The sequence below is a fragment of the Rattus norvegicus genome, chromosome 17 (assembly GCF_036323735.1).
Source record: "Rattus norvegicus strain BN/NHsdMcwi chromosome 17, GRCr8, whole genome shotgun sequence".
NCBI lineage: Eukaryota > Metazoa > Chordata > Mammalia > Rodentia > Muridae > Rattus > Rattus norvegicus.
In genome coordinates, this window is record NC_086035.1 from 50,356,473 (window position 1) to 50,372,421 (window position 15,949).

At 41.6% G+C, this 15,949-nt stretch overlaps 1 gene segment (V, D, J or C); it reads right to left on the bottom strand.

The window, feature by feature from the left end:
- Tcrg (T cell receptor gamma chain) overlaps nucleotides 1-5,299 on the bottom strand; it is a 44,093-nt gene extending 38,794 nt beyond the window's left edge. Inside the window, 2 exon segments of the C gene segment in view lie at nucleotides 4,691-4,991; nucleotides 5,096-5,299. Of these exon segments, the coding sequence occupies nucleotides 4,691-4,991; nucleotides 5,096-5,138 (344 nt within the window).
- Nucleotides 5,300-15,949: the final 10,650 nt, after the last annotated feature.

Genomic DNA, 15,949 nt, shown 5'->3' on the forward strand with positions numbered 1-15,949 from the left:
TTTAAGTGATCCTAAAAGTTCCACCAGAGAACTAATAAACCTGATAAACACCTTCAGCAAAGTGGCTGGGTATAAAATTAACTCAAATAAATCAGTAGCCTTCCTCTACACAAAAGAGAATCAAGCCGAAAAAGAAATTAGGGAAATGACACCCTTCATAGTAGTCCAAAATAATATAAAATACCTCGGTGTGACTTTAACCAAGTGAGTGAAAGATCTGTATGATAAGAACTTCAAGCCTCTGAAGAAAGAAATTGAAGAAGACCTCAGAAGATGGAAAGATCTCCCATGCTCATGGATTGGCAGGATTAACATAGTAAAAATGGCCATTTTACCAAAAACGATCTACAGACTCAATGCAATCCCCTCAAAGTACCAATCCAGTTCTTCAGAGAGTTAGACAGAACAATTTGCAAATTCATCTGGAATGACAAAAACCCAGAATATCTAAAACCATCCTCAACAATAAAAGGACTTCTGGGGGAATCACTATCCCTGAACTCAAGCAGTATTACTGAGCAATATGATAAAAACTGCATGGTATTGGTACAGAGACAGACAGATAGACCAGTGGAATAGAATTGAAGACCCAGAAATGAACCCACACACCTATGGTCACTTGATTTTTGACAAAGGAGCCAAAACCGTCCAATGGAAAAAAGATAGCATTTTCAGTAAATGGTGCAGGTTCAACTGGAGGTCAACATGTAGAAGAATGAAGATTTATCCATGCTTATCACCCTATACAAAGCTTAAGTCCAAGTGCATCCAGGCCCTCCACATCAAACCGATACACCCAAACTAATAGAAGAAAATGTGGGGAAGCATCTGGAACACATGGGCACTGGAGAAAATTTCCTGAACAAAACACCAATGGCTTATGCTCTAAGATCAAGAATTGGCAAATGGGATCTCATAAAACTGCAAAGCTTCTGTAAGGCAAAGGACACTGTTGATAGGACAAAACGAAAACCAACAGATTGGGAAAAGATCTTTATCAATCCTACAAGTACTGATAGAGGGCTTATATCTAAAGTATACAAAGAACTCAAGAAGTTAGACTGCCCAGAGACAAATAAACCTATTAAAAAATGGAGTTCAGAGCTAAACAAAGAATTCACAGCTGAGGAATGCCAAATGGCTGAGAAACACCTAAAGAAATGTTCAACATGCTTAGTCATTAGGGAAATGCAAATCAAAACAATCCTAAGATTTTACCTCACACCAGTGAGAATGGCTAAGATCAAAAACTCAGGTGACAGCATATGCTGGCAAGGATGTAGAAAAATAGGAATACCCCTCCATTGTTGGTGGGATTGCAGACTGGCACAACCATTCTGGAAATCAGTCTGGAGGTTCCTCAGAAAATTGGACATTGAACTACCTGAAGACCCAGATATATGTCTCTTGGACATATACCCAAAAGGTGCCCCAACATATAACAAAGACACATGCTCCACCATGTTCATAGCAGCCTTATTTATAATAGCCAGAAGCTGGAAAGAACCCAGATGCCCTTCAACAGAGGAATGGATACAGAAAATGTGGTACATCTACACAATGGAATATTACTCAGCTATCAAAAACAATGACTATATGAAATTCATAGGCAAATGGATGGAACTGGAAAATATCCTGAGTGAGGTAACCCAATCACAGAAAAACACACATGGTATGCACTCACTGATAAGTGGCTATAACCCCAAATGCTTGAATTTCCCTATATGCACAGAACACATAAAACTCAAGACGGATGATCAAAATGTGAATGCTTCACTCCTTCTTTAAAAGGGGAACAAGAATACCCTTGGGAGGGAATAGGAAGACAAAGTTTAGAACAGAGGTAGAAGGAACACCCATTCAGGGCCTGCTCCACGTGTGGCCCATAAATATATAGCCACCAAACTAGAGAATATGGATGATGCAATGAAGTGCAGGCTGACAGGAACCGGATGTAGATCTCTCCTGAGAGACACAGCCAGAATACAGCAAATACATAGGCAAATGCCATCATTAAACCACTGAACTGAGAATAGGACCCCCGTTGAAGGAATCTTGGAAAGGACTGAAAGAGCTTGAAGGGGCTTGAGACCCCATATGAACAACAATGCTATCCAACCAGAGCTTCCAGGGACTAAGCCACTACTCAAAGACTCTACATGGACTGACCCTGGGCTCCAACCTCATAGGTAGCAATGAATAGCCTAATAAGGGCAACAGTGGAAGGGGAAGCCCTTGGTCCTGCCTGACTCTACCCCCAGTGAAGGTGATTGTTGTGGGGAGGGTGGTGATGGGGGGAGAGTGGTTAGGGGAACACCCATAGAGAAGGGGAGGGGGAGGGGCTAGGGGAATGTTGGCCTGGAAACTGCCAAGGGGAATAACAATCGGAATATAAATAAAAAATATTCAAGTTAATAAAGATGAAAAACAAAACAAAACAAAACACAGGCATGTGCTGGATAGAGGGCTCAGGTGTTAAGATCACTCTCTGTTCTTCCAGAGGTCCTGAGTTCAATTCTCAGCAACCACATGGTGGCTCACCACCATCTGTAATGGAATTTGATGCCATCTTATCAGGTGTGTGAATAGAGCCCCATTGTATTCACATACATAATAAAATAAAATAAATCTAAAAAAAAAAGAAAAAGAAGCACAGGGATGCAACATTTGAGTCCTTTGGGACATGTGAAAGAGCAAATCTATAATTAAGAGATAGAAGAATGAGGCGAATTCAAGGGCAAAGACATGGAAATAAAATTTACCCAAACTATTGATAATCCCATGTTATACATCACCTCTATCAATTATACTAATATTAGTAATATAAAAAACTCCTTTTTTCTTATTTGCCTTCTCCTGGCCTGTCTTTGTCTCTCTGTGTCTGTCTCTCTGTCTCTCTCCACCTGTCAGTCAGTCTCTTTTTCTTTTTCTTTTTTTGGAGCTGGGGACCGAACCCAGGGCCTTGTGCTTCCTAGGCAAGCGCTCTACCACTGAGCTAAATCCCCAACCCCTCTGTCAGTCAGTCTCTATCTGCCTCTCCCTCTCTCTTCTCCTCTGCAGTAGTGTTGCCCAGGCTACTCTCAACGTCTTCCTCTCCCTGCTTCATTCTTCCAAAGGAGATTAGCACAACATCTATCTAAGTATACTTTCTGAAATCAGAATTTTTCCACCTTAATTACAAGTATCATTGCAAAACATGGCTCTCACTTTAATGGACAAAAGGAGAATTGAATTTCAGAGGGGACAATAAGTGACCATTTTTCAGGATCATGCATTGAGTTTATCACAAATGCTATGTTCCAACCTAGAAACAGTTTAATGAAGGTTTTGTAGTGATGAAACAAGAGTAAATCATGAATCAAGGTACTTTTCAAATGCTTTGGTGAAAATATCAAGTGGATGGATTATAGCAAGGTGGGGAAATCTCTACCAAAGGCACCAGACAGTATCTCACAGAAAGTTCGCCTGTGGTGCAGGGCCAGCTCGTGGGCTGTTAGCATATTCCAAAAGGTTTACCCGTTAGACATAAAGATGCTCATCAAATACAAATAAGAACAATTAAAAATGATTAAGGGCTTAAAGCTAGTTCAGGATGATTTGGTATCAGGACTATAACACTTCATTTCTTCACTATCGTGGATGTTCTAGAAGACAGCTCTCCCTGGGAACTTCATGCCACAGAAAGTAGATTCCAAGGACTTGGGACAGGAATCTGTATTTTTTTTTAACTTTTAGCATTTTGACACATTATGTTTTGGATGTACTCAATCATTCCACTACTAAACTTAGAATAATTGTAATTGTCGAAGATTATTTCTTATATTTGTGTTTTGTGAGGTGCAGGGACATTTCTTCTTCTTTCTGTTAATTTATTGTTTCATATACCCATATAACACATTGGAGACACACTAACTAGCCCCCTCTTTCTTATTCAACTCATCCCCAACCCCATCTTCCTAGGCAGTCTAGTAACTACAGCATGATTTTCGTTTTGTTTTTTAATTTGTTTTGTGGCCCATTGCATCTCCTGATGCTCTTGCTCTGAACTCACGATTTTCTTTGCAGATCACTGAAGTACAAGCCATGAGACCAGGATATAGACCAAGTTTTGTTACATTGACCCACCTCTCAAAAACTGTCCATTGGTCTCTAATATCCCCCAATCGAGCTGATTTTTTAGTTACAGGTGCTATAGTCACTAGTTTCTTCATTATCAACTGTAAGTTGTAACTAAAGACAGATCTTGTAATTTCTGAAGATCCCCAGTGCTTGTGAAGGTACTGGGAAACTGTACCAGGAAATATCACTGTCGGATTTGTGTCTCTCCTCCATTTAGCCCTCTTCTGACTTAATTCTAAGCCATTCAGTCACTGTAAACCTCTGTGCCGAGTTAACAAAAGAACAGTTCATAATTGGAGCTCTCAGTCCTGTATTTGAATAACTCTCAGATAACCTGAGTTAGTGTGGGGTCTATCCTGTCTTTAGTCTGTAATCCACAGGATTTAGGACTGCACTGGGTAAAAAGAACCCAGGATGTGTCCCAGAAGCTTCAAGTGCTGTAGATAAGGAAAGCTCTTGTGGCCCTTGGCTGAGCATCAAGTGGCTTTGCTTGCCAAGAAGGATGTGGGTGGCACAGATGGCAAATGGTTCTTATACAGGCTGGTCTAGAAGCTCTAATGTTGTGTATGCCCAGAGCGCACAGTAGTAGGTGGCTTCATCTTCTTTCTTCAAGTAATTTAATGTCAAGTTTGAAGTAGAAGTTTGAAAATCTTTTCTTGCTTCAATTTTCTTGTACTTCCCGTCTAAGGGGCGTTGATTGTAGCCTGTACTGACAAATATTAGATACTCAATCTGTTGGTTTGTTTTCTGCCGGTACCAATGTATAGGTGTGGTGCCGAAGTCTGGAACAGAAACTATACAGGGTATTTGGGCACTCTGACCTGTCGCTTTGGTGACTGACATTTTCGTTTGCTTCAACTGCCCAAGCCCAACTGCAAGCAAAGAGAAAAGTCCTCATGAGCAAATAAAGCAGTATTTGAAGAAATGGAAAGGAGGATGCTTTCACTGCCTCCTGCACACAGAAATGTCTACTTACAAACCCAGAGGCAGGAGAAGGTGAACCATCTCAGGAGCAGCATCCCAGTGGGCGAGTCGCTTCACTCAGAGGCAAGAAGTGCTCTGCAAGCTGGAATTTCAGGTTACCAGCAGGAGATGGGGCTGTCCTATTGTCTCAGAAAAATGCAGATCCGGAGGTGTGGATCCCCTAGGGTTGGTCTTGGTCTGCTCCAGTTCTGAGCAGTTCTGGGGTTTCCTGCCTCACAGCTGCAGATCTATCTGTGGATTAAAGATCTAGAGAGACTACTTTTAAAGTCTTCATTTGGGTTCAGAGTAGAGAGAGTGGCCCAGTCAGTCCTTGACTCCACGTATTTATGTTACTTGGAGACTATAAAGAGACATTTGCTTTAAACTGTCTGTTTTTTTGTGTGATTTGCTATTGATTCAAGACCCAGATACAAAGACTGACTGTGATTTTCTGCACTAGAAGAAAAACATCAGATGCTATCCTTGGTTGACACTCTGTGCACAAGCAAAAAGATATTTTGTGTTTTATTCTACCAAATGCAAAGTAGATTTCGACTTGGCTAATTGCATTCCATTTCTAATACAGGAACTTCAAAGAAACAACTGAATTGAAACTGTTAACAGGTAGGAAGCATGGTAGTCTTTGGAAAGTTTTGTCTCCTCTTGTGGGGTCTTTGGAGTCAGGTTGCAGCTTAAGTGTGTACAGCCTAAGACAGCCCTGGCTAACCTTTAATGATAGCATTAGCCTTCAAGACTAAGGTTGACATTAGTGTTTCATAGCCATTGGGGATTTCTTGGACATTTGACAACTTTGTTACCTGCCTTGGTTTAACATTATCTGCAGCTGTATGAAGTGCTGTGTTCTTCTCCATTTGACAAATGGAGACAGAGGAAAAAGACATTCAATAACATTCAGTAACACAGAACTCTTCAGTATGATGATTCAGATAAGGAAAAAAAATCTGTTAACGAATATATGAAAAGGTCAATGAAAATAACAGACATTTATGTTTTCTTCAACTTTTATTCTACATATTTATAGACAGAAATATAACTTCACTCACTTCACACACACATACTGTGCATGGGCCCGTATGGAAAAGAAATCAGCTTGTCAAAGAGATGTTCGGTTCTGCATGGTTTCCACTGCACCTGAGCCAAGATATGAATCAGCTGTTTTCTAACCACAGATGAATGAATAAAGAAAACATGAGGTCTGGGTTGGGGTATGTATGCACACATATGCATCTAACTAGATATTATTAACCTGCCAAAAAGGAGCAAATATTATCATCTGTAGCAATAAGGATAATATAGAAAGATACGGTGTTGCATGAAATCAGTGAGGCACAGAAAGTGGTGTGTGTCACTTATCTTCATTCCTGTTATAAGAGGCATTCATATCTCATGTATGTATGGGTAAGTAGACAATTGGTGTCAGAGATGTAGAGAATGAAATAATGACTGAGAAAGGAATGGGGCTGGAGTGGGTGAAGGGGCAAGGTCCAGTTAGGCAGCGAGAATAATGTTTAATGTTCCTTAGGAGATTAAAATGACTGTGGACAGCTACTACAATTCCCTGAATCAGCTAAAGTACCATCCTGCTGGGTCAGCCAGAGCTGTCAATAGTTGGCAGAATGCTTGCTTAGCTCTGGGTTTGATCCCCAGCCCCACGTAAGCATGTGGTAGCAAGCATGTAATTCCAGAGCCTAAGAAATAGACAGAAAAGGATGAGAAGCTCAATGCCATCCTGAGATAAGTATCAGCTTCAAGGCTAGCTGGGATAACATCAAACTCTGACTTAAAGTAAAATAGAACAAAACAAATGTCCTACTTTACCCTATAAGCATTACTGTATGCAACTACTATGTGTTGGTTTTAAAAAAGCACATATTTTACATGTTAATAATTCTGGAAAGTTCTTAATTTTATGTTTACTTAGTGAAAAATGGGTTTGTGGAAAAAGAAGGAATAAGATCCTTTGTTATTGTGCAAACATGCACAGTCACACAGAGTGTGCACTAGTGGTATTTGCATGTATGGCCTCTTATTCTCTTCCATTGATTAGCTCACTGTCAGAAGCAGTAGAATTTTGAATAATCCATGTGAAAACTTTATGAATGGAGCCCAAGAGAAAAGTCCCCAGTATTTTTACCCTAGAGAATGTTGACTCACATTAAGCTTTGATTTCAGCATGTGCACCTTGTCTACCCTTGAATTTTTAGAAATATTAAGAGGCTGACATCATAGAATGACACAAGAATATGACATAGAATTGTCACATAATAGACAAATCAGGAGTTTTCAATGATGTCAACAAGTCCTAGCATTACTTTTACCATCAATAAGAGATAGCAAAGCATTTAGAATGTATGTTTAAAATGCAGAATGGCGCATGCTTTCTTCTTCCCCAGAGTGCCACCTTATACAGTCTACCATGGGCCAGTAACAGAGACAGAGAGAGATGAGAAGAGAACTGTAATTTCCATTGGACAAAACAAAACCCACCAGAAACAGATTGTCTTATTGCCTCAGAAGGTTTAAAGGCCTCCTCACCTATTCTCCTGTTCTGGTAATGTGGAATCATTCCTGTGCAGAGCAGACATAAATATTAAGTGCCTGATGATTGGCAATGGGCCTGTGCAGGTAAGGCTAGGCAGCTGGCCGCTCTCCATAATGATCATGCTAGTCTTTTCTTTTCATGGAATTATTCACACTCCTTTCAAACCTCAAATCCCTAGTGTAACCATGTTTAATGTTTTCTTCTGTTCCTCAAAGAATCTCTATAGTGTGATTTGTTTCACTCTCAGAATTGTTTACTGGGTGCTGGACAGACCTGATTAAAGCTTTGCATATTCCTTAAGAGTACTCCCTCCCAGACCTCAGCAGTCATGGTCTTGTTTGACTTTCTTTACTTTCCTTTATCTATATTCTGAGACAGAGTCTTTCTCTGATGCCTGGATTAGTCTTCCATTTTATTCTCAAAATATCTCCCTGCTTCTGTCCTCTAAGATGCATGGACTATAAACCTGTGCAACTATGTGGCTGGCATTATTATTTTTTTTCCTCCATCTTTATTAAATTGGGTATTTTTAATTTGCATTTCAATTGTTATTCCCTTTCCCGGTTTCCAAGCCATCATCCCCCTAACCACTCCCCTTCTATATGTGTGTTCCCCTCCCTGTCCTCCTCCCATTACCGCCCTCCCCCCCAACACTTACGTTCACTGGGGGTTCAGTCTTGGCAGGACCAAGAGCTTCCCCTTACACTGGTGCTCTTACTAGGCTATTCATTGCTACCTATGAGGTTGGAGCCCAGGGTCAGTCCATGTATAGTCTTATTATTATTATTATTATTATTATTATTATTATTATTGCTATTACCACTAATACCATAACTACTATTACTATTACTGCTACTATTACTCTCATGCGTGGAGCAGAAAAAAACAAGCTGATGGTCTGTTGAATGGGAATTCTAGTTGTGCTGCAAGTTCTATTATTCCCAAGGATTGGATCTAGTGAGCCAGTGATGAACACCTGGCCTGTGGGTGATAGGCACAGGTGCTCCAGAAATGCCAGCTGATTTACAGATTACAGGACACTTACATGGAGGACACACAAATGCCTGCGTGAGTGTTCCCCACATCCTTATCCTCCTGCTCCTGTGAAGGAGCCATTGCATTGGGAGTGGCTTTCTCTTCTTGAAGTGTGTACCATGAATGTCGCAGAGTGTGTGCTGCTCGTGCAGAAGACTGGAGTTGGGTTGCTGTCCCCAACACATGCAGCTTACAACTGGGCGGAACGCGAGCTCTAGGGGATCCTGACCCTCATTTGGCCTCTGCAGGCTCCTGCAATTGCAAGTGCATATGCACACACAGAAAGACACCAGTTATGTTTAATTATGTACATATAACTAAATGTATGTACACATAACTAAAAACAAAATGAATCTTTTAAAAAGAAGACATGAATAGGTAGAGAGAGTGGGCAGCCTTATCAAGGCCCTGATTTTAGTGGGATTGCTTCAAGTTCCTTTAGCTTGATGTTGGCTACTGGTTTTCTGTTTATTACTTTTACTATGTTTAGGTATAGACCTTGAATTCCTGATCTTTACAAGTCTTTTATCATGAAGGGGTGTCGAATTTTGTCAAATGCTTTCTCAGCATCTAATGCAATGATCGTTTTTTCCCTTTGAGTTCGTTTATATAGTGGATTACATTGATGGTTTTCCATGTATGGAACGTTCCCTGCATCCCTGGGATGAAAGCCTACTTGGTGATGACGGATGATCGTTTTGATGTGTTCGTAGATTCAGTTTTTGAGAGTCTTATTGAGTATTTTGACATCAATATTGATAAGGGAAATTGGTCTGAAGTTCTCTTTCTTTGTAGGGTCTTTGTGTGGTTTAGATATAAGCTTAATTGTGGCTTCATACAACTATTGGGTAGTGTTCCTTCTGTTTCTATTTTGTGGAATAGTTTGGAGAGTTTTGGTATGAGGCCTTCTATGAAGGTCTGATAGAATGCAGCACTAAACCCATCTGGTCCTGGGCTTATTTTGGTTGGGAGACTTTTAATGACCGCTTCTATTTCTTTAGGAGTTATGGGACTGTTTAGATGATTTATCTGGTATAAGTGTAATTGTGGCTTGATACAACCAATTGGGCAGTGCTCCTTCTGTTTCTATTTTGTGGACTAAGCCACCATCCCAAGAGCACACAGGGATGAACCTATGGCTCCATCAACATATGTAGGAGAAAATGGCCTTGTGCCCTGCCCTCAGTTCCTCTAACCCTTGAGGATAATATAAGTCTTTGCAGCATGGCTAGAACTGTCATTCAACAGTTCCCCATTTCGGGTTCTTTTTATACCACACTCAAGAGTTCTTATAACCTTTGAGTTGAGATGGAGTTAGGTGAATCCCTGAAGCTCCCTGACCATCTAGCCTGGATGAATGAGTAAGTCCTAGGCTGGTGAGAAGACTCATCTCACAAAAGCAAGGTGGGCAGTGCCTAAAGACCCGTAGTCAAGATTGTCGTCTGACCCACAATGCTACATGTGTAGATGTATGCATGCACACGTGAACATACACGTTAAACAAATAACCAAATAACTAAACATGAAAGAAAGTCGGTGTGTATTCCCAACCTCCCTGCACCACATGCCAAACTTCTCTGGAGCTTTTTGTACACACGATGTACACAGAGCAGTGGACGCTATACATACTGTACAATGACGGACTCTTTGATATTGAAGCTACATGCTAAAGCCTTTTCAACTGCAGAGTCAACATTTATCTGTGACCTCATTGCAGTCAATAAAATAAAAAATAACCAATGGAAAGTGTTAATAACTCTGAAGAAAACCAATTCTTTTACTCTCTCATTCTTCACTTGAAATTTATAAGAAGACATATTTCAGACTGTATTTTAATGTTTCCTTCCTTCATGGTAACAATTCTCAACTGGTAAACACCTTTGTATGTGGATGGTCCTAAATTATTTTATTCCCTTCAACTCTTGCTTAGGGAGCCTCCTGTTGCCTGTCTTTACTTGAGGCATACGCTATGATAAGCTTGGCTGGTGGCTTCTGCTGCTGCCCTGCATAATTCACAGGAAGCTGTATGTACAATGTGTCAAAAATCACCATCAGTTTCTGTCCACCATCATTTGGTGGACAGGGGGTTCCTGGTTTTATTTTCATCAGATAGATGGGGAAACAAAAGGTAGGAAATGTTCAAAGGACAACCACCTTGCAGACAGGTAAAGTCAATCTCAGAGATGTCCATAAATAGATGCCAAACACTGACCTATGTTTGGTATACATGGGGAGGGGTTTACATGTATGAAATCCCATAAGTTAATAAGTGAAGCTCTTTATCCTTGATCTTTACTTGGTTAGGTTTTTACAAAAATCAGACCTTAAATGTTTATCTTTCATGGGAATCAAAATAAATGCAAATACATAAACAAATATGTAAACACTAGCTCACTCATTCTTTCTTTTTTGTCATCAACTCCAAAAAACAAATAAAGGAAAACTAACCTCTCCCGAAACAGCTTCTAATAGAAAAGAAGCCAGGAAAGGTTGTCAGAAGAGAAGACACAAGGCGGCGCTACTGTCCAGTGATTGGAGGCTTTTCCCTCTGTCTTCCCAGGAGAGAGGCTGCTTGGAAGAGATAGTGATGACAATGAAACTGCAGAGGAAGTGGAGTTAGCCAGGAAGTCACCTAGCAAAAGCTGCCAGACAAATCCTACATTCAAAACATGGGGTAGGGAGAAGCTGAAGAAGGAGAAGTTAGGAGGTGGGAAGGCACTTCAGAGTGCCAGGGTTCTGGAAACTTGACTTTATGCCTTGACAGAACAAGAGAAAAGTTCTAAGCCTGGAAGTACACCGGTGAGATCTGTTCAGCTGGAGAAAGAGTTGGTAGAGGACCAAGGTTGGGGACATGGCCAGAGTGGGAAAGACAGGAGACTGAAAAATGCCTAGGGCAGGATGTCCAGGAACTGAGGTGTGAAGTAGTGCAGATGACAATGAGCTGACACACATATCCCTGCACTGGGCAAAGTAGACCACAGTGATAGGCCTTGGATTTTGGCAGGAGACACCCTCTGCTATGTGCACATGTACCTAAGGCCCTGTATTAAATAAGCTTGCAGTCATCTGCAGACAGCTGCATATGATCCCAGGGAGCACCAGAGAGAACTGCCCTGAAATGTCTCAGAATCTCTCCTCCCTCCCTCAAAGTTAACTAAAGTAAGGGCGGTAAGTGGCTGTTCAGAATCAGTGGTAACCAGAGCCCCACCTGGGGGTCTATCCCATATACAGCCACCCAGTCACTGTTGCTAATGCCAACAAGTGCTTGCTGACGGAACCTGATATGGATCTCTCCTGAGAGGCTCTGCCAGAGCCTTACTGATAGAGATGAGGATGCTTGCAGCTAAACTTCAGACTGGACCCAGGCACCCCAATGGAGGAGTTAAAGGACTGAAGGAGCCGAAGACGGTTGCAACCCCATAAGAAGGACAACATTATCAACCAACCAGACCCTACCAGAGCTCCTGGGAACTAAACCACCAACCAAAGACTACACATGGAGAGACCCATGTCTCCAGCTGCATATGTAGCAGAGAACTGCATTATCTGGCATCAATAGTAGAAGAAGCCCTTGGTCCTGTGAAGGATCATTTCCTCAATGTAGGTAAATGTCAGAGTTTTGAGGTGGGAGTGAGAAAGTGGGAATGGGAGCATCTTTATGGAAGCAGGGAGAGGCTGGATGGCAGAGGAGGGTAAGGGGATAACATTTGAAATGTAAATACATTAAAAATCTAATAAAAAGCAGAAAAAGGAAGTTAGCCCTAATTACAGACAAGATTATCACTGTATCTAATTAAAATGTGTCATGACATCAGACTTTGAAGCTGGACTCAAGTGTTTTACTTATAGTTATCCTGGAACTGGACAAATGAAGCCAGGTGCCCACTGCCTCCTTTGTACCCAGCTTGTGCAACAAAGGACGGAGATTTGTTCTTTCTGTGCTCATGTTTCTGAACATTTATTTTCTGATTCTAGTCTGTGGCATACCTGATACTTCTGTTAGTATCTTCACCTAAGCCTTTCTCAGAGGATCTGATACATTTTCCTCCCAGTGTCGATGCTATTCAGTGAATGGCACATAGCACAGCTGTCCTTGGTTACCTGTTTCTGTGACTTCCTCTAGCACATGGTTCTTGCCCACACTTGCATTGTCCTATGCTATTTTGCTCAGGACGCAGCCTTGTTCCTTTTTATCCACTTCGAAAGTGAGGCAAAAAGCTACTTATACATTTATAACAAGTACTAGAGAAAAGACTTTTGATGGAATGTTAAAATAATATTGGGGATACATCTCTCCTTCTCTGCTCCTTTCTTGGGTCTAGCGTCTACACAGTTCTGAGAATCAGATTCCAGTCCCTGGAGCTAGGCATGGTAAACAGCAATCGTGGCAAGCCCAGCCTCCATTAGCACAGGACCACTTCCGCAACAGGAGGTTTTCTCTCTAATAGCCATGATCTTTTGAAAGCAAGAAAGAACTGGCTGTGGTTTAACTGCTCCTGTGTTGTCTTCTAACGCCTTAGCCACATTTTGTGCTGCCCCAAACAGAGGAGGTTTGACTTAAACCGTTTTCCAGGAAGCAACCACACAGACAGAGCAGATAACCAAAAGAAGCTTGAGAAAGTAAAACTGCTTTGAGCCACAGTAGAGTCTTTCCATCTCTCTGCCCCCAGCATTTACTACTGGGTCTCTGGGCTGCCCAGGTGGACTCCAGGAGGAGAGTGCTAAGAGGTTTGATATCATGAAAGACCAGGCCTGGTGCTACTGACCAATGATATCAGCCACAGGAGGCTCCTTCTGATTGTCAGTTCCCAGTCATGGAAGCTGTCTCCTAGTGCAGACCTAGTCACAGCTCTCTTTCGAGTCTGGGAGCAGGAGAGGTCTGGTCAGTTCAGGAGCAACACGCAGTAGATCTAAATTCAACTTCATTTTTTTATTATTAAGAATTTTTCTGTGCATATTTTTATGTAAGGATGTATGCATGTATCTGTGTATTTATTTACAACCTAAATACTGCATACCCTCTCAGTCTTTCCTCACAGACTGCCTCTCCATCCCTCCTTCCTCTGCAAAAGTGGGACCTCCCTGGGTATCCCTCCACCCCGGTGCATCAAGTCTCTTCAGGACTAGGACACATCCACTCCATCAAAGTCCAGACAAGGCAGCCCTGTTGGGAAATGGATACTGCAGATAGCTTTAGGGGAGACTCACATGGAGACTAACTGCACATCTGCTACATATGTGCCAGCCCCTGTATGCCCTTTGGTTGGTGGCTCATTCTCTGAGAAGTCCCAGGTGTCAAGGTTAGTTGACTTTGTTATTCTTCCTTTGGTGTTCCTATCCCCTTTTGTGCCTTCAGCTCTTCCCCAAACTCTTCCATGGGGGTTCCCAAGCTCCATCCAATGTTTGCCTGTGGGTATCTGCATCTGTCAGCTACTAGGTAGAGCCTCTCAAAGAACAGCCATGCTAGATTCCCATCAGAAAACATAACGGAGTATCATTAATAATGTCAGGGATTGGTGCTTGTCCATGGGATGGGTTGGGCCCACCAAATTGGGCCAGGTTTTGATTGGCTATTCCTCCAGTCTCTGCTCATCTTTGTCCCTGTATTTCTTTTTGACAGGATAAATTTTGGGTTGAAAGCCTTGTGGATAAATTGATGTCTTTACCCTCCCCTGAGGATCCTACAAGAAGTGGCCTCTTCGGGTTCCATGTCCTCACTGCGAGGCATCTTGGCTAAGGTCACTCGCATTGACTCCTGGGAGCCTGCCCACCCAGGCCTCTGGCACTTCTAGAGACAACTCCGCACCCCCAACCCCTCAGCTGGAGATTTCCATTCATTCTCCTGGCCTTCTGGGCCTTTCTCCTGTCTCTCCCCATATCTGATTCTACCTCTGCATTCCCTTTCTCTTCTCTCTCACTCTCCCTCCCTCTTTGTGCTATACCTGCAAAATTAATGATTTCCTTGTTTTTAATATGTGTATAGTATTCCGTTGTGCAAACGAATCACATTCTCTGTATCCATTATTCAACTGAGGGACATGTGGGTTGCTTCCAGTTTCTGACTGTTACAGATAAGGCATAGATAAACATAGTGGAGCAAGATGTCCTTGTGATATTGAGGAGCATCTTTAGGGTATATACCCAGTAGTTGGGTCTTCAGGTAGAACTATTTCCAACTTTCTGAGAAACTGCCAGATTGATTTCCAGAGCAGTTGTACAAGTTTGCAGTCTCGTCAGCAATGGAGGAGTGTTCATGTGTCCCTTTTTTCACATCCTCGCCAGCATGTGCATTTGATTGTGTGGGGATGAGGAGATATTTCATCATCTTAAGCCTGGATATTATTGTTGCTTTCCATAGTGAACTCTGTTTCGCTTCACAGAAACTGGAATTGATTGTGCAAAACCCCACATTTTAAGTTTGAAAATGTGAATAAAGAGGTCATTTTCTTCATCCATCTTGAGCACAATAGCAAAAGGAGGTTTGCTTGAAGAATAGACTGTTTCCATTTTACAAACCTACACCATACTAGATAAGAGCAGAGATGCTGACACAAACCAGCTGAGGGTCAGATCCTGACATTCCCCTGGGGCTTCAGGAGATTTCACAGTACCCCTTGCCACAGCTTCCGTGTACAGAACACAGAAATTCTGTGCATCTCACTGCTCATTTGTGCTATGTACCTCAGATAATGCATTACCCACTACCCTGGAAAATACCACACCAATGATTTCCACCATTATTTCATCCAGATATCAAGTGTTCTGTTTGGAACTTTGAATGTAAACCTGAAATCACTTAATTTATGAATTATTCTAAAGATGCATACTAAAATATTAACTAATAATATGATGTGCATTCAAAATCAGTAGAAAAGATTTTGAATGGCCTCATGGCATAGAGATGATGAATGGATGTTTTAGGGAGAAATGCTTACCCCTATTTAAGGAATACTCAATATATGTATGGACTCAGACATTACACAGGATTTTGTAACATGTACAAATTTTGTCATTCTAAAAGAGAAGTTGATATATCTAAGAAAAGCCAAATGAAGTAGCCAGAATTCTGTGAAATGTGGCTTCATGTTCAGTGTTCTCCCAACGAATTATGTGGTGGTTACCTGCATATTGCTGTTGTGTTGACATAAAAGTCATGGACCCAGGAGGTTGCATAACAGCCTTTTTTCATCATAAATTACCCAGATTCCCATAATCTTCTTCAACTGATTCAGTCTATTGATGGAACCTGAGTCTCAGGATGCTACTCAC